At 47.2% G+C, this 19,563-nt stretch overlaps 1 protein-coding gene across 4 annotated transcripts in view; it reads right to left on the minus strand.

The window, feature by feature from the left end:
* Positions 1 to 19,563, minus strand: part of Pknox2 (PBX/knotted 1 homeobox 2) — a 74,961-nt gene that overhangs the window by 43,809 nt on the left and 11,589 nt on the right. For all 4 annotated transcript variants that reach the window (XM_035443574.1, XM_035443573.1, XM_035443572.1 and 1 more), the window contains exon 2: positions 17,086 to 17,225. In XM_035443574.1, the coding sequence (XP_035299465.1) occupies positions 17,086 to 17,225 (140 nt within the window). The remainder of the gene's footprint in view (positions 1 to 17,085; positions 17,226 to 19,563) is intronic.

The raw sequence follows: 19,563 nt of genomic DNA on the forward strand, positions 1-19,563 counted from the left end.
AATCCAAGAATCTTGCCGTGTATACTCACAGAAGGCACTTAATAAATAGCTGGTAACCGAAACAATGAATAAATTGTGTGGTGTGTGTGTTTCTAAGATATGTCTATCTGAGCATAAACGTTTAATCAAATGGGTCTGTGGGTCTTAGTGTAGAGATCACCATCTCCTAGACATTTTCCTGACTTCCCACTGTCTCCATCTCTCTCTCCCAAATCTCTGAGTTTTCATTTCATTATCTGCCTACTTACCTAGACTGTAGCCAGGAATCAGACCTCTCCATTCACTCCAGAATGTGGCAGAGGTATGTGAATCCTCACAGACATTGTTGAACACAGCCATTGTATGTTTGTATGTTCATTTGCATATGTAACCACAAATCACACTTATTTCTGCAGCATATACTCCCATGGGTGCCTAGGTTGTTGACTCTGGGATGGAGAGAGCCCCGATCCCTTCCCCCGTTCTTCAAAGAAAGCATCCACACATCCTGCCTGAGACCACAACATCTACTTCTTTATTTTCTAGGCAGCACTGTTTCCTGGGGAAAGGAAGAGGAGGAATGTGTGCTGCCCGCTGGTTCTCTGCCACAGGAGTGGCCTGGCTAGCACTTTCCAACAGAACTTTCTGCAGGGATGCAAACGTTCTTCAGTTTGCACCATCTAACACAGGAACCACTAGCCATGTGAGACCAATGAACACTTGAAATATGGCCAGTGCAACTAAGATGTTGAATCTTTAATTTTATTGAATTTTAATTAATTCAAATTTAAATAGTCACATGTGGCTAATGGCCACCATATTGGAGAACAGTAAGTCCTGAGAAGGAAAATAGACACTACTCCCCAAGTGGATGCACTGAGAGCAGAACCAAGCATCTATCCAGCACAGTATATTCAGTATCACTGCGTGGGCTGGGGCAAGCCCTGATGTTTGTCCCACCCCAAAATCCCAGACAGGGGCACTTAGCCTTATGAAATCACACTCACCCAGCCTAAGTTTTCCCACTTAAGTGTAGGAGTGGTGGGAGGATAAAGGGAGATAAATTCCCACTTCAGATGACCGGCTGATCCTTGTTCAGAGAGCTGATGCATAAACTCCTGGGCCCCCAGGCTGTGTACTGGGCTTAGAGTATGCAAGAAAGAGGGCCAGTATTTAAGGTTTGCCCTTGTGCATCCCAGAACTGCCAGAAGCTCTGTTGTACCCAGTAAGGAGTTGACAGGGAAAAACAATGGGTGAATTTAGCTACCCAGCTGAAGACAAAGAGAACATCGGGTGAAGGGGTTAAACTCCAGTATAAGTCTTCATTTGCAGCCTCCAATACTGCAGCATATTATAGTCTAATCTAACCTGATCCCAGTTTAATGCAAGATTCTCCTGGCCCTGAGTGGAATACCAAAGAAAGCCTCGGTGGCTGTAATTTAAGCAGAGCCCTGCAGTGGTTTAGCTGAGGGCCATGAAAGGCAAATTCCAGACGGTGTTATGAATTATTGCGCCTTATGAACCTTCCTACTCTCAACAGATGCCTGCTGCCATTTAAACAGCCACTAGATCAATTAGGAATGAAAGGCACAAATCGACTCTGTACAAGGGCACTAAATTACCAGGAACTAATAATCCGAAGCATCGTGCCAGGTGGTGGGGGTGCAGCCCATGCCCCAACCCACATCAGCCATGCGGTCACTGCATATTCTTTCCTCACCGGCTGGAGGGAGGGTCGAGAGCTACCAAATAGAGGTGTGTGAGCAAGTGAGTGTGTGTGTCTATGCACATGTGTGGACTGGAGTTGAGTGCAGGCTTTCCGTAGAGCAAGGGTTTGTCCTATGTCACCATGTGTGTTTCACTGTGTGTGCATGTGATTTTGTGTCCATTCAGTACATATGTACATAGGGCTGTGTACATGCAACCGGGGGCCTGACTTTGAATGCTGTGAGTGGAGTGTATGCCTTACCTGTATGTAATGTGTGTGAAGAGCTGTGTTTTCGGTGTACACAGCATGAGTGACATATGGGTGGGTGGGTGGAGCCTGCCAGGATTCAGTGCTCTAGCTACAAGCTCCTTTGCTCCTGCTCTTGCCTCTGCAGGGAGCAGCAAGCAGCTTTCCTTAGAATGGTCAGGGAGGGCCTCTCTGAGGAGGTGACATTTAAGTTAAGCCTGGAATGATGAGGGGGCAACCATGCAAAGAGCTGAGGGAGAGGTGTTTCCTTCCTGCAGGGAGAAGGAAAGCAAGGCATTCTGAGGTGGGTGATGCAGCCGAGTGTGATAGTGCGACAGGGGGGGCAGAAAGGAGAGGAAATGATGTGGCTAACAGAGCAGCAGGTTGGGAGGTACTGAGTAGGCCCAAGACAGAGCCACAGAGCCAGGCTTGCAGGGATGGGGTAGGGCAGAGTGCAGTGGTGTCAAACATAATGAGGAACTACATGTCCTCTTCTACAGAGCCACTGTACGGGTCTGTACTACAGACCTTCCACTTGCAGGCGTCAGGTCTCCCTAGAAAGGACATGGGAAGCATATCTGGGGCTCTTTTGTTTCATTTGGGAGTATTTTCTTTCCTTCTTCCATTACATCTATCTATCTATCTATCTATCTATCTATCTATCTATCTATCTATCTGTCTGTCTGGGGTATACACATGCTACACTACACATACGGAGGTCAGAGGACAACTTGCAGGAGCTGACTCTATCTACTGTGTGGAACCCTGGGGATTGAACTCAGGTTGCCAGGCTTGGCAGTAAATGCCTTAACTCATTGGCATCTTGCTGGGCCACATTTTGGAGGTATTTTCCATGCTTTTTATGTTGGTTAAGGTCCATGGTATTGTCCTGGCCTCCTGCTCCCCACCTGAGCTGAGCAGGGCAGTTGAGTAGCACTGTCAGCACCCCAAACCTCCCTTCTCTTATCCCACCAGGCTCCTGTGACCGCCTCATCCCACGACACAGGGCCCTATCCTCAGGAACCATGCCAAGCCAATGGGGCTACCCGTGGATCCATGTGCTCTCTTTCTAGGTCACTCAGTGAACTAGTCCCCTATGTCCATGGGGATGGCTAAGTTTACATTGCCTCCAAGACAGGTCCAAGTAACCATTGATCCTGATGGGTTCCAGGGCTGCAGCCATGGCTTTAGGCTTCCCTAAGGCTGAACTGCTGTCCCCAGAGCAGTTACAGATGAACCACCCTTCCCTTCCACATTTGTCCATCATGTGCCTGCCTAAGCTTTGATCTGTATTTTCTAAGCTACTCTTCCTGATCCCTGCTGTATAAGCAGAGGAGAAGCCACAGCCCCCATTGGGTACCACTGAGTAGACCTCTCCAGCAGCTTCTGCTTCAAGACTGGGGACAGTTTAAATATGGAAGGGTCTAGGGGAGCTGACATATAAGCAACCAGGGATGGAAATAGCCCTGGGGATGGATGGGGAAAGAATATATATATATATATATATATATATATATATATATATATATCCTTGGTTTCTAGTATGTCCAGTTAGAATATTTATTTTTTAGTGCTGGAGATCAAACTTAGGATCTCGTGCATAGCAGGCAAATGCTTTACTACTGAGCTACACACCCAGTTCAAAAAACACAGGTTTTAAGGGAGTCCCTCTTCCTACTGTCCAGGTCTGTTTGGCTGAGCACCAATATCCTCCAGAAGCTTGAAGCAGGAGTGTGGGAACTCAGTCCCCAGGGCCCAGAAGATGAACGAGATATGAGAGATGGCCATTAGACTTTATTTCCAAAGAGCAGAGGACATTTGACCTCCATAGGAGCTCACCATCTCCCCCCCAATCCCTTCCCAACTCTGCTCCCCACAGGCCACCTCCCTCCTGACCGCCCCCTCCACCCCAATCTCTCTTAAGCCGTTCAAAATTTGGAGGAAATAAATCTCACTGCACTAATTCAGTGAGAGTTTGAGCCTCGTCAGTGCAGAACAAATAAAAGGAGTGAACTGGCATGACATTTTACTGCAGAAGAGAGGTCGTTTCCAGCCACTAATAAAAAGGATTTGACACAGACTAATAAAGAGAAATGAATTTCTCTAATGGCCTAATTTAGCACATTCAGCACTGCACCTCTGCCTGGGTGCTGGGAGCACGGACAGAGGCAGGAGGGTGGGAGAGACAAGGCTGGTCTCTGGGAGAGGGGAAGAAGGGATGATCTCAAATAACATTTTATTATTTCTTTTCTCTGTTCCGAGCCCCCGGCCCCACCCCCACCCTCATCACCTCTCCCCAGGAGCATCTGAATTAAAATCAGCCCAAGGTATGCAGTTCCTGTTAACGATCCAAAGAAATAAAGAAGCCCTCTCCATAGAATTGCAGCCTTGTGCTAGCTTAAGAAGGTGATTAAACCGGATGTGTTGATTTCTACAGGGGTTCAAGTCATCGTTTGGTTTAATTACTTCTGACACTTCTGCCTTTGTGTTTTCTACATCACCCAAATATGCTGGTCAAGAGTGCCCAGTTCGGGGCTAGGTGGGTGGGACTGCTCTCCCCAGGGAAAACAGATAGATCAGACATGGATGGCTTGCTGGCTGGCTGAAGCCCTTTGCAGAAGTTCCCATCACTCCCCTCAGCTGAAAAGGCAAAGACCCCTAGGATCTAGATAGTTCCTCCACCAAGAGCAAAACTCTTTTGCAGGGTCAGAAGTTGCTTACCCTACCTCCCTGAGGCTTCTGGGAGCCAGTGAGAATCCACAAAGCCTTTTTCATGCCCCCCTCCCACTTCCAGACAGGTTCTTAGTAAAGAATGGGGCAGATAAGTTTTCTTAAAGTTTTTGAAGACCTGCAACTTTTTGGGCAGTCTCTCACAGTCTAATCTGACTTGAAGTTCCCCCTCTGTGGCTACAGCACACATCTCATTATGAAAAGGACGCAAGGAAAGACAGTTGGGTCCTTTCTCATTTCCCTTTCTTCCTCCTTAGACAACTTGGCTGTGTTTTTCTTTTGTTTTTAATTTAAATTTTTCCCACTTAGTGGTAGAATAGAAACAGAGAAACAGTGGGGAAGGACGAAAGCAGCTTCAGAGAGGCTGGGATTCAAAAATGAAGAACAACAGTGTCAGAATAGACACACAGTCAGAAACAGGCCCCTGCAGATTGGGAGGAGCTTAGGGATGGTCCCAGGCCTTCGGACACTGTCCTTGCTTTCTGGGTGATAAATCCTGTGATTCAAAGTCAAGCCTCTGTCCCTTCTTTCCGTGTGACCTTGGCCAGGCTACAGACTTCAATTATGGGCCCAGCCAAGTATGTGGCCACCTGACTAGGCTGTCCACCGCCTCCTGGCCCCTATGGTCCCTCTCCGAGCCTCCAGACTCTCTCAGTACCCACCCCCACCCCACCAGAATCATCCTGATGAGATATGGGCAGAAGGAGCCCAGGCTCAGTGCTCATACTTCGTAGAGCTCTAGGTTCCTTCCAAAGGGGAGAGTTAGGAGAGCCCTTCCCAGATGGGAAAGGGTGATGACCAGAGGGTGGGGTGGATGATATGTGATAGAGATTTCTGGGTGGACACAATCTAGAAGGCCAAAGTCACAGACAGGGTCAGCCTGCTCCAGAAGACACTAATCTTTTGGCCAGAGGCTGGCTGGGGTGGGACACTAAGGGTGGAGCTGGCAAGAGCTACTGCTAACCCTTATTGACAAGCATGGCTGCCAAAGGCCTGCCTTCCTGGAAACTCTATCCAGGGGCTGGCATTGTGATGTTTTATTGTTAGTATCCCAGTCCAGAGAACGCTGGGGTCACAGAGACAGTATCCCAGAAGGCACTGCTCTAGGCTCTGGCTCCACACTGGCCCCCAGGGACTCCTCTCATCAGGGCTTCCCACCTCTGAATTCCTATATTCCTTTCTAATGGCTGGCGGAACCCAACTCCACACACCAGCTCTTCTGTGAAGACACTTGATGGGCCTCTCTGACAGCTGTGTTGTCTAGTCCTCTCATGGTCATCACAGGAAACTCTTGGGTTTCTCTCATGACTTCACTCACAATTCGGAGTGGGAAGCAGGGGAATTTGGAACAAATACAGACTTGGGAGACAGACAGTGGCATAATGTTTTGGGCATGCTACCAAATGTCTCTGAGCCTCAGTTTCCACTTATAAATAAGGGATGATATCTTCCATGCATAATTAAATGAAGAGACACAGATAGACTTTGGCATTGAATAAGCTATCAATGAATATTCGTTTTATCCCCTCCAGAGGTGTGTGGAGTCCTTTATGCAAAGCAGCAATAATACCATCCACTTTAATACATTTATTTTCCCTTGTCTGCTGACTCATCTGGCTGGAAAATGAGCCCATGTGCTAATTTCAACAGAGGCTCAGAAAGAGAGGGGAGAGAGATGGCGAGACATTTTCAGTATTCGAGACCAACTAACTTCGTTCCTTCCTTCGTTCCTTCCTTCTTCCATTTCGTCCTTCCTCTTTTGAATGCACACATGGAGGTCAACTTCCTGTCAGTCTTCACTTTAATCTTGGAGACACAATCTTTTGCTGAGTCTACTGTTCATTGTTTCAGCTAGGCTGGCTGGCCAGCAGGCCCCAGAGATCTGCCTATCACTCCACCCCAACCCAGTGCTGCTTCTACAGTCATGTGTTGCTACATCCTACTTTCACATGGAAAGTTGAGTAGCTGAACTCGGGTTTTCATGCATCAGCATCAAGCACTTTACCCTACCGAGCCATCTCTCCAGCCCAATACCATGCTTTTAATGTCTATGAGCTCATAATAATTTTCTGATGCATCCTTATAAGCAGGTCATGTTTCAGGGACACTGTTTTCTGCTGTCTCTCTAATGGCAGTCACAGTAGCTTCTTAGCAGTGATGTCTTCTGCTCTCTATGCTGCCTTTGAGTTATTGAGTCAGGGTTTTGCCATGAATCCCAGGCTGATTTTGAATTTGCGATGGAGCTCAGGCTGGCTTCAAACTCCTGCAACCTTCCCGTCTCAGTCTCCTGAGTGCTGGGCTTAAAGTCATGAGCCACCAGGCCCAGACAAACCTTCATTTTCTTTTAATCAAAAAAGTACTGCCAGGAAGAATTCCTTTTCTCTACGATACTGATTTCATTCTACTAACCATAGCTGCTGCACATGAAACCCATCTTCCTTACTACAAGGTGAAAGCCTACTGTCTGTGACCGGACAACTTCCTAAATTCCCAGTGAATGTTGAAACAGAGAGTAGTACTAGCAGAGGATCAGTACAGCTCCGAGCACTGATGAATGGAAGACTCGGATGAGGCAAGCGGTAACTACAGAGATGAGGTTTCTGAGACAGGAGTCCCAAGTTCTTTCTGGCTTAGAATTTGTTGCTACTGGGCAAGCCTGAGTCAGAGTTAGCCATCTGACAGCTTGTGGACACGGTTGCTGCAAAAGGACCTGCTTCTGCTGGGGTATGTGTGTGTGGAGGGGTGGAAGGTCTTGGGATGGAGTGTGAAAAAAGGTGCATGTTCAGCCTCTACTTCCCCCCATTTCAAAAGCACCAGATGGAGAGAACAGAGCGGGGTGGGAGAACAAGCCAGAAGCCCCTGGTTGGGTGTATTTTTACTTCAGGTGTGACGTTGAAAGCATGCAGGATTATTTTTAGTCCTGCCCAGTGGGCGGTATGTTCGCCTGGGTTGCCTTGGAGAGGACTTCTTCTTGTTACTAAATTGGAGCTGCATCTGTTAGGGTTCCTGGGCTGCAACCCAGCTCTCTTCCCCCAGGTGGGTGGATGGTGAGTGTGGGAAACAGGCTGGCCACATCCCTCCATCTATATGTACATTTGTCTACATGCATGCCTGTGCACACACACACACACACACACACACAGAGAGAGAGAGAGAGAGAGAGAGAGAGAGAGAGAGAGAGAGAGGGAGAGGAGAGGGAGAGGGGAGAGGGAGGGACGGAGGGAGGGAGGGAGAGAGAGAGAGAGAGAGAGAGAGAGAGAGAGAGAGAGAGCCTGGCACATCAAAAACAAAATCAATATGAAGTCTCAACAATGTGGATATTAACTCTATAGTCTACAAGAGCAAAAATCGAAAAAAAAAATATAGCATAGGACTTTTGCCTAGCCCCTTCGTGAAAAGCAGAGGTAACAGGCACTGGAAAAGAATCGGCTTTTCCTGAAATTAGGCAGCTAATGAAAGGCAGTCAGATCTTCTATCCCAGTCACCACAAATCCAGCCAGCTCACAAACAGGTCATATTATAGCAGGAGAGGACTGGGTTAGAGGAGGGAAAGGGAGCTCTACCCACTTTACCTTAGTCACTGGCAGGGACTGAACACATATCCACATGTATTTAGTGGCACACATTGAATTATAAAGAGCTCTTATAATACACTTACTGCAATCCACCCCTGTGCTCTTTACACACCCATTCTACTGCTTAGCAAACTAGCAGTAGAATTATTTCATCAAACTAATAAGTGATTTGAAACTTAAACCTGGATATTCAAACCCCAAATGCTGAACTCCCATGTGGTAATTTTGATTTTTTTATATTTATTTATTTATTTATCTATCTATTCGTGGGTGGGTGCACATGCAGAGTCAAAGAACAGCTTGCAGGGGTTGTTCTCTCCTTCTACCTTGTGGGTTCTGAGGATTGAACTCAAGTCATCAGGCTTGGCAGCAAGCACCTGTACCCACTGGGCCATCTCACTGGCCCCCATATGCTAATTTTGAATCACTTCATTCCTTTTTTTCTTTATTCCACCATCCTTGAATGTTATGTATCTTGGGTTCAGAAACCAAGCTGTCCTTGTAATCTTAAGCATTGAGACTTCTGCCAAGACAAGAAATCTCTGCTTTATTGGGTAGGTTTCCAGAAATGCATCCTCTGCTAGGTACACCTCTCTGTGTGGGGACAAGGCTTCAGCATTTACAGAACCTGTTTTTCTCATTGGATGTCTACTCTATAGAGTTGAATGGCCTTTCAGAAGAGGTAGACTAAAGCCTTGTTCTGTGGTTTTTTTTTTTTTTTTCACATAATCATGAAATGGATCAGCTCCTAACAAACGCAGAGTGCCACTGGTTAAGGTAGGAGGGGGCTGGGTTAGCTGGACCCTGGTAAGAAGCCATTGGAGATAGAAGCCCAAAGGCCCCAGTATGCTCTTCTCTTACTCTACTCTGCCTCATTTGCACTATCAGGAAGACCCAGTACTGGCTACTTTCCCTTTTGTAAAAAGGGACAATGGAGTATGCATCCTAGTTGTAGCCACTGGTCCCTGAGGTCTCTGTGAACCGAGCAGAGCATGACTTTCTGAGGATAAGTCTTCGGGCTTCTGGATTCCTGGCTCTCTTATCAGAAAGTTACATCTTGGTGGGGATATGGGCATGGTCTGTGAACAATTGAGTGATGGAGGCACAGAATTTACCGTCTCTGGGCGCACTGCTCCAGAACATGTCAGCAGCAGCCCACTAGCCTGCCAGTAACCTGGGCAGAAGCTGAGCTTGGGCAGAGAGCCTTCAAAAGCCAGTGGGGAGAGATAGAATGGGCTTTCCTTGGAACCAGAGACACTAGCATGGTGTCACTTCCCAGATAATGTGTTCAGAAGACTGGATCCCCTAATGACAGCCACTAGCTAAGATTTTCCTTCCCATGCCAGTAAATCCAGCTGCTTCAGAGAACAGGGAATGGTCACTAAAGTTTCTAGCCCATAAAGCCTACCCAAGAGCCTAGCCTGCAACATCTGTCCCTTGTACCTAGTACTTTAGAGGCCTTGGCCTAGAGCTCTGATCCCAATTTCTTCCTTGGAATGGCTCCATTCCTCTCATGCCATTCTCAGGCAACCTTATCCAACACATTCCATACATGACCAAGCATAGTGCCAGTGAAGACAGAGAGTTAACCCCTAGGGTCACTTAGTAGTGGCCAGAACACTCTTTGGTCACAGGGTGGACAAATTCCCTCAGCGTCGCATCATTAGGAAGTAGCAGTTCCCAGGGTCCGGGCCAGGAAGCTACTGAAGAGGATAGTCACAACAAGATCCCTGCCCCCTTGTCCAGCCTATCATAGGGACACTGACTTCCTAGCATCTCCCAGTCCAGCCCCTGGAAGGGCAGCTTCAATGCCATTCTCTTGGGATTTGTCCCCCTTGGGAAAAGCAGTGTGACTCTCCCAAGCAGGACAGATGCTAAGCCAGATACTTGGATGCATTTTGGAGCCCTAACCGTGGTGCTGAGTTTATACTTCATCTACTTTCTATGTCCATTCTCCTCCGTCCTAGCACATTCCTCCTTTGTAATGCCTTCAGGAGTCAGTACAATGCTTTACAGCACACTAAATAAATGCTTAGTCAAATAGCATTCTGAGAATCAATTGATTAGGAGCCCCTCTCATCATCACAGTTCCTGCCCTTTACTTCCTAACCCTGCTGACCTGCTTGCTTTAATTTCCCAAAATGTTCAACTGAGCTGACACCTATAGAGAAAACTTGTCAGGTGTGCATATGTGGCGTGTGTGCACCTATGTGGGGAGTACACTTGCCCATGCCTAAGGCAGCCAGAGGTAGGTGTCAGGTGTCTTCTGCTTTCACCCCTCCTTAGTTTTTGACACAGGGTCTCTCATTGACCCTGGAGCTTAAGCTGGATGGCCAGTGAGTGCTCGGGATCCACTTGCCCAAGCACCTCCATCACTACGGTTACAAATGAACACCACCTTGCCCCCTCCCTCCCTCCCTCCCTCCCTCCCTCCCTCCCTCCCTCCCTCCTTCCCTCCCATCCTTCCTTTCTGATCCAAACTCAGGTCTCCATCCTTGAGCAGCAAGCTCTTTATTTTTGAGCCTTTCCCCAGCACCTGCCCCCACACAGGTTCTTTACTAAGCCTTGGCCTGTGCCAATTTAATCCTCATGGCAGCCCTGATGACAAGACAGTAGTACTTTCACTCCCATTTACAGATGAGGAAGCTGGGATGTAAAAGACTTAGTGCCCAGTTGTGGAGCCAGAGTGTGAAGCAGAAAATGGCCAAGGCTGTGCTTCTAACCCTGAGGCCTACATCACCGAATGCTTCAGACTGAGCAGGCCAAAGCCACACGAGTGGGGCTTGTGCTATGACCCTCCAGTCCACTGAACACACACTGCTCTCTGCACTGGGCATGACCTAATGTTATGTAACTTTACCCTGGCTATTAGTGTTTTCTTTTCTCCAGTTGAGAAAATGGAGGCTCTGAGAGATTAACTCACCGAAGGTGACAAAGTTAGTTATCACCACATCTATTTCTAGAACATTATTCTATTTCCCCTGCCTAGCACGGGGGTTGCTAGGCTGAATTTGCACCTCCAGCTAAAGGGACTGTCAGGATCAAGGCTCAGGATTCGGTGACCTTTAGAATGGTCTCATGGGAGTGATCTGCACACTACTCACTGTCCTGTTTCCTCCCTTCCCCTGCAAGGTGTGGATTTGAGAGAAACCCAGTCTGGATGCAACAGGAATGAGCATAATACACATAGAGCTTTAGGAATGCACCTTGCTGCACTGAGTGACAGCTGGACTTGGCACGAGATCTCAGGGGGTAGTGCACACCTGGGTGGAGGCTCCCAGCTAATTGGCTCATGGGATCTGGGACTGATTGGAAGATTCACATGTGCAGTATGCAAAAGCCAAGAGTCTAAGATAGGAGAAAAAAAAGAGGAGATGAAAAGAGGGGTTTAAGCAGGTTCCGGAGTTCGCTAACCGGTAAGCCTGCAAAGGCTCTTGGACAAGGGTGGATACTGAGATTGGGCTTGCACAAGCAGACAGAAAAGCGCTGTGTGGAACCCCCCAAAGGAGAAAACTCTGTCTTGGGGTTCCGTTGGAGCACCCTGGTGCTTACACACTGACACAGCACTCACTCCACCCTTGGCGTTAAGTCATTAAAGATAGAACATTTCAAATTGAGATTCCAGCGTGAGACCCGAGAGGACAGAACCAAGTTAGGATCAGGGCCATTGAAGGCCACTCCAGAGAATCTGCACGTAGGATTGATTATCTCCTTCCCCCCATTTGTAAATAGAGACTGTGTTATTGTGACCTGGCTCCTTGTATGGGGATTGTAGTCATGCTGGCAAGACTGAGTCCTGTGTATCTCTTTCCAACTCTTCAGTAGCCGTTTTGAGTGGGTCATGGAAGGAGCATTTACACCACAGAAACTGGCAAATGCTGCAAATCATGCTCCTAGATCCCCCTGCCCGCAGCCAATTGCTGGCACATCAACCTAGGGCCATGGATTACAGGGTACTGTCTAAACTACTTAATTAGTTCCCTCAACAAGCATTTTAGCACCCTCTTTGCCTAAACTGCTTGTGTAAGGTGCTGGGGACAGAGCAATGAACAACAGACAGGAACCCAACTCTGTCCTCATGGAGTTAACAGTCTAGCAAGAGGAGGACACAGACATGTTAATCCAGATGTTAATCCAACTAAGTTCATTGTAATGGCACAAAGGAATAGGGGGTAGACAAGAGGAGTCACCTTCCCCGACCCTGCAGCTGGCTGACCCTGTAGTGCTTTTTCATGGGGAAGTAAAGCACAACTGTTACAGCATTTTCTGGCTATTCGGGCCCCCAGCCCACTTTTCCTTATGAAAGGTAACTTCGGCACTGCCAGCGGGTTACAGCTCTCAGAGAGGTTCTTGCAGCCATGGGAGAGACAGCCAACACCTTAGCTGAGCATGCTCAGCAAAGTGGCCCTCCTCCCCCACTCGCACCTGGCCAGCCCAGCTCCCTGCCACTCTTCTGCTCCCCAGGACATCACGGTTTCCATGGGAACCCACACACTTCAAAGGGGAACGAAGGAGACTGGAGGGGAGGCGGGGGGAGTGAAAGCTGGATTAACCTCACCCTCTTGGCCCCGTCTCTGCTCTGCCTCCTAATCCCCCGTCTCAAACTGCAGCTGACACCTGACCACCGTTCAGCAGCATGGCAGGTGGGGTGCTGCAGCCCAAGTTACACTTGAACTTCTCGGAAGGAAACATCAGTGGAGTTGAGGTGGGGGCTGTGAAAACTGAGGGCCATCCAAACCTAAAAGCTCCTTCTCCACAGGCCTCCCCTCTTCCGATTGCTTCTCATCATTGCTCGTGGGCCACAAACACAATTACCCGGGATGTGCATCCAATCATGGGATCTGCTTGGATTAGACTGAAATCATTAATCTGAGCTGGAGCTCCTGGTTGCCTTGCTGATTAGCCCAGATGATGCTCTGGTATGATCCAATTAAAGACAAGTTCTGCTCACCCCCTCCCCCAGCTTCCAGATCAGAAGGGAACCAATACATTTCATTAACACATCCTTATACACAAATAAAACCTTGGGGGCACTGGCAGGCTCTCTCCCCTTTGTCATACTGCCCCTCTGCCTGTCAGCAGGGGCTGTAGGGGGGCAGCCTCCCCATCTTCCTCCATCTATAGTCCTGGAAGAGGCCACAGGGAAGACTTCCAAAAAAGTGGTGCTGGGCACTGATCTGAATGGAAAGGGTCTTGTTATATTTATTGACATAAGATGTGGACTCCCTGATGTGCTTTGGAACAACCAAACTGCCCGGGGCAGGCAAATCTAATTAAAATTACCGACCCTACAGGAGGCTGGGCATCTAAGCAATGGTTGCAGACAGGGCTGCTGGTACTAGTGAGAGAGGTGTGAATGTAGGAGACAACTCTGAATGTAGGAGACTGGAGAGCTGAGGAGTTGAGCAATGGTATAGGTGTTAGCCTCAACCTATCTATCTGTAGGAGCCTGAGCCAAGTTTGCCTAGGAATGCCTTTACTGGGTCAGATGGCTGCAGCCTACCTTAAGCAAATGCTAAGGGCTTTTGTTGGGTGTTGGGTTAGCCCCAGAGAAGAAAAAGGGTGGGCAGGAAGAAGTGTTAATTGAAGGAAGATCTGGGCCATACTTCAAGTGACATGGTGGACAGGTCTGGAGGAGCAGTGGGTTGCCTCTCCTGCAGCTTGGCTTGGGTGCAGCATGAGCCTGGAATCATGAGAAGGACTTGGAGTCCATGGATGTGATGGTCTTGTGAAGTACAACTCTGCTTTATGCCAGCCATGGTGCCAGGTGCTTACCTGGGCTGCCTCATTAACTCTTATTAAATATGCTGCTTGAGTCTATCATGAACCTAAAGCTCAGTGAGAGGTAGGAGCAAGCCTGGGTTTCCAGAAACTTCCTATGCCTAACAGAGACCATGATTGGATGCACAAAGGTAATTGTGTGTGTGGCCTAGGGCAACTGGGAGAATGGAAGGGAGATGGGGGGGAGCTTTATGCTTGAACTAAGCACAGTCTTCTCAGAGCCTCCCACCTTAGCCACTCTGGCTAAGAGCACCTACTTTTTAAAATTTTATTATTTTCTGTTTTTCCTGTACCACAAAGCCAGAAGGCGGCATTGGACCCCCCGGAACTGGAGTTACAGACTATTGTGAGCTGCCATGTGGGTGCTGGGAATCAATCTGAGTCTTCTGGAAAAGCAGCCAGAGCTTTTAACCCCTGAGCCATCTCTCCAGCCTGTCTTAATCAGAGGCACTCTCAATGGTACACGATCACCACACACCCCATCCCTATGGATCTGCAAACATGCCCAGGATTAGCCTCTAATGTGCATAGGATCACCCAAGACCATGTGAATTTTAGGTGTTCAATCCTGAAGTTTGGGTGGTCCCTGAGACACTGCCTTTCATTTTCTTTCTTTCTTTCTTTCTTTCTTTCTTTCTTTCTTTCTTTCTTTCTTTCTGTCTTTCTGTCTTTCTGTCTTTCTGTCTTTCTGTCTTTCTGTCTTCCTTCCTTCCTTCCTTTCTTCTTTCCTTCCCTTCCTCCCTTCCTGCCTCCCTCCTTCCCTCCCTCCCTTCCCCTCTCCCTCCTTCCCTCCCTCCCTTCCCCTCTCCCTCCTTTCCTTCCTTTTTCAAGACAGGGTTTCTCTGTAGCTTTTAGAGCCTGTCCTGTAACTCACTCTGTAGACCAGGATGGCCTTGAACTCACAGAGATCTGCCTGCCTCTGCCTCCTGAGTGCTGGGATTAAAGGACTTCCTTCCTTCCTTCCTTCCTTCCTTCCTTCCTTCCTTCCTTCCTTCCTTCCTTCCTTCCAGTTTGGTTTTGTTTTCCAAGGGTTTCTCTGTAAGTTTGGAGACTGTCCTGGAACTCCCTTTGAAGACCAGACTAGCCTCGAACTCAGAGATCTGCTTGCCTCTGCCTCCCGAGTGGTGGGATTAAAGGTGTGTGCCACCAACGCCAGGCTGAGACACTGCCTTTCTAATCAGCCCCCATATAATGTGACGCTGCAGGCCCATGGACCACATTTGGAATATTGATCTAAATAGAGCACTATGAGCATAAGCAGGCCATCAGGTCACTGGGTAGGTTTCAGAGGTCACTTACTTCCTCTTTGTTTTGAACTGCCTCTCACCAAGGCACACACCTACAAGAGTTACCCAGGCTCATATACAGACAGCTGTGAAATCTCTCTTTTCACCTGCAGCTGCTCTGGCCACTGACTGATCTGGACCCTAGAATACAGCAAGTTCTGTTTAGCTTGAAAGGGCTATCCTGTGTGTTTCTCCACCCAGTGGAGTTTCTTGCTCAGCCAATCAGACCAGTCACAAACATTGCCTCCCCAAGGAAATCTGCCCAGTTGCTCTGAGTACACAGTGGTACCTTCTTATTTGCATATCTATTGGGTCCTGGGGTGACAAGCATTTGTGTTTACCTTCCTACCTCACCCAGGTTCCCAGGAGTCTAACAAAGTGCCTGCAATAATTAATAGTAAAGATTCTGTAGGAGAGTGTGAGAGTGTGAGGGAGGGAGAGAGGAAGGGAGGAAGGGAGGGAGAGAAGGAGGGAGGGAGGGAGGGAGGGAGGGAGGGAGGGAGGGAGGTTTGTTTTCCCTGAGAGTTACCAGTTACTGTGAACAGATCCCAGAATTCTCTGGGCAGAGCTCTGCATCCACAGGCAGTGGACCTGACTTGTGCATTGCACAAGGCAGGGACTAGGTACTGTTTTAATTTTCTTCAGGACCTAGGTGTTAGCATTAGAGGCAATCAGTTTATCTGAGTACCTAAAAATAATGCTGCTGATAATGATAATAACATCACTAATTCCCACCATTACCATAAAGGCATTGTCTTTGGGGTGTGGGGGAAGGAATCAATCTTCCTATTCATTTGTCCTCCTGTTTGCCTGTCTTGGGTGCATCATTCCTAGAGCTACTGGCATTAGCCTTGATATATACCCTGCCAGGGAACATTGCACTTGCTGGTGCATGGGAACATGCGAAATCGCAGAGGTGGATGTGAACCAGAGGCCAGCCTCAACACCAAGTGCAGACTCGGGCATCTTTTCTTTGTACTGTGGGATCCTCGTAAACAAATGACAATAAAAATCTCATTCAGGCCTGTTTTTAGATAACTGCACCTTCTTTCCCACACACCCTAGAACTAGAGTTCATTAAGGCAGATGGGTTAACCTGAGCTTTACCACCTTCTCATTCAGGATGCTGCCCTGGGTAAAGAGTACAAGCAGAATGAGATAGACGAGCTACTTGCTCTCAGCAAGCTCTCACTTTGGGCAAGTACCACGACCCATGCAGTCACACGCAACACCTATTGCAAGGCAGCATGGATCAGAGTGCAGCCCATGGAACAGCTGCATCAAGTTTACCTGGAATGCTGACAAAGACAATTCATAACTCTCTTCCCGTTGATCGACCAACTGATTCAACCTGTCTGAGCCTACAGCCCAGGACTGTATGTTTTAATAAACTCTCCCTGTTTGCATACACACAGCTTATTTACTACCAAGTTGTAGATGGTGCAACCAGATGACTGGTGAGCTTGTTAAAGTGTTGGCAATGAGAAACAGGCAAAGAGAGGGTTTGGTTGGCTGAACAGAGGGTTTCTGTTGTTCATTAAGGCCCATCTTCGCACTTGAGATGGGAAGGGAGTCTTCACGGCTGACACTGTCCAGCCTTTCATGTCTCTCACAAATACTTCCTGCAAGCTAAAATAAACCCACAGTGGCCAGCTTCGGGTAAGTGGAATCTGAATTGAGGGCTGCTTGGGCAAGCCGCTGCTGGTCATCATTGCTGATGAGCCTACCCTCTGATCTGCATTCTCATAGCTCAGCTAAGACTGACTGGAGAGTCCCCTACCTGTACACAGCTCGCTTGTCAGCCTCCAGCTGGGCCTGGGGATCAATGGGGGCACTGGGCACAGGTGTGCTGGCGGTAGCTGAGGGGGCTGAGATGTGGACAGCCTGGGCCTTGGCAGGAGCCTGGGTAGTTGCTGTCATCTGCAGAGAGAAGAAAGGAGGCAGATTAGATGGAGTGTGTGTGGGGGGAGTCTTCCTTGGTCTGTGCTGTATCTGGGAGACTATAGGCAAGAGAGCTGTGTGGATGTAATGTGTATCCTTATGCATGTGCTACAGTGGGCAGAAAAGCAATCTATCCATTTTCTTGAAATGAGTATGTTCTAGAAAAGAACTTAGTAACCAAGGAATGGATGCCCAACACACTTTGAAAACAGAAATTATTTCATTTTGCTGAGACAGGGTCTCTTGTAGTCCAGGCTGGCTTAAAACTTGATCTGCTGCTGAGGTGCATCGTGAGTGTGTAAGCTTCCTGTCTCCACTCCCAAATACTGGGATTACAGGTGTAGCTACCGTGTCTTGACCTAAGAAATAGTTCTGACTGCAAATGTTGCGATCTTTGCCCAGAAGTGAAAACAAACAAATGAAAATCCCCCCCAAATCACAATGCAATAAACTATTTAAATTATGTTTATGATAATAGTTTAAGAGCACTGACTGCTCTTCCAGAGGTCCTGAGTTCAATTCCCAGCAACCACATGGTGGCTCACAAGCATTACAACCGTTATGAGACCTGGTGCCCCTTTCTGGTGTGCAGATATACATGGAAGCAGAATGTTGTATACATAATAAATAAACTCTTTTAAAAATTATGTTTATGAGTCTTTTGCATTTTGAGCAGTTTTGTGTATGAGTGTATGTATGCATTTGTATCATGTGCATGTCTGATTCTCCTGAAGTTCAGAATATGGCAGTCGGTCCCCTGAAGCTGGGTTAAAGATGATTGTGAGCCACCATGTGGGAGCAGGAACTGATACTCTGCAAGAGTGCTATTAACCACTAAGCCACCTCTCCAGCTCCTGTTTATGAGTCTTTAGAATAGTAATGGGTTTGATTAGGTAACTTTAAAAAGCAGGGGAAAAGAGGCTGATTTATTTTTCATTTGGACAGTTTTATTTATTGCTTTTAATGCAAGCCAAGAGGTAACCCTTCTAGTAGTTTTGATGGCTGAATGAATGGCTCTCCAAATTTGGCTTATATGGCTACTTGAAGATAAAGTTTTTAACGGACAATGAACAGATGTCTGCTCTTGGTCATAGCAACCACTTTAGAGAAGTGGTTTTCATAGTATGTCATAGGGTTTTGAAGGTAACAATTTTACATCAATTCCTTTTAATATAATATATTGAATTTTCTGACTAAATTTCATTTAAAGAAATGGTCCAATATCTCCAAAATTTTTGAAAGCCATTATAATAGAATTTAATTCTTTTATATTATATTCTCTTAGCTAAATAGACCCCTAGAATGGTGATGTGCCAACACATCTGCATTATTCTTCTCCATCCACCTATCCCTGACACCATGATAACACTTATCACACTGTTCTTGGACAGAGCATACACCGTCCCTGGTGCTAATGCCTTATTTACCACCACTCAACTGACCATACTTAAATAAAAATGAGTGGGGTTTGACAAAAAACATTTGTCAGTAAAAAGAGTCAATGAATAAATAAATGAATATTCTAAATCAGGTATTTCACAGCTTGGGAGTTCATAATAGGATCTATGTCCCTGCTTTATAGAAGAAAAATATTTTGTGATTACAACACATTATTGCTAAATATATATGTCCAGGACATTGGCAGCTCTTTTTCCACTTACATCTCTGCTCAGGTGCCACCCTTTACAGAAGAATCTAGCCTCCCTCACCCCACAGGCCCCTGGCTTTATTCTTCCTGTATATTCCTCACCATGACCATAAGCTATATGAATATTGGATTATTTTCTCCTCACTTCTCTCTAGAACTCAAGGAGGGCTCCTAACAGTTGTATTCTGTCACTAAATATATGTTGAATCAATGGATTGATGAATGCAGAGGATAAATGAGACACTGTAAAAAAAAAATCTGTGCTTTACTACACTGTATCATTTTTTGTCAAAAAGAATCATCCCTACCACTATGGGATACGTGTGCAAACTCATTGCAGAGGAGGCTTGGTAGAGCACACAGTGCCTCAAAGCCAGCAGATATTGCTTGTCCCTTTATTAGCCTGTGACTTCAGACAAATCCCTTAAGTTGCCTAAGCTTCTGTTATCTCATCAGTATGCATTTAGGGTTGGTGGTCTTTAAAGAGGTGCTACATGAATGAAGAGTGAGGCAAATATTGTACTAGATTCCACGACGCAGACAGAAGACATACTCTGAAAACGGCAGTCCTCTTCACAGTGATCTGGGCTGGATCCTCTCATCCTCACCCACTAACAGGCATGTTTACAGGTGCTTCCAGAATCCCTGCCACATACTAGGCACTGTGCT

This window comes from Cricetulus griseus, chromosome 4, assembly GCF_003668045.3.
Source record: "Cricetulus griseus strain 17A/GY chromosome 4, alternate assembly CriGri-PICRH-1.0, whole genome shotgun sequence".
Classification (NCBI taxonomy): Eukaryota; Metazoa; Chordata; class Mammalia; order Rodentia; family Cricetidae; genus Cricetulus; species Cricetulus griseus.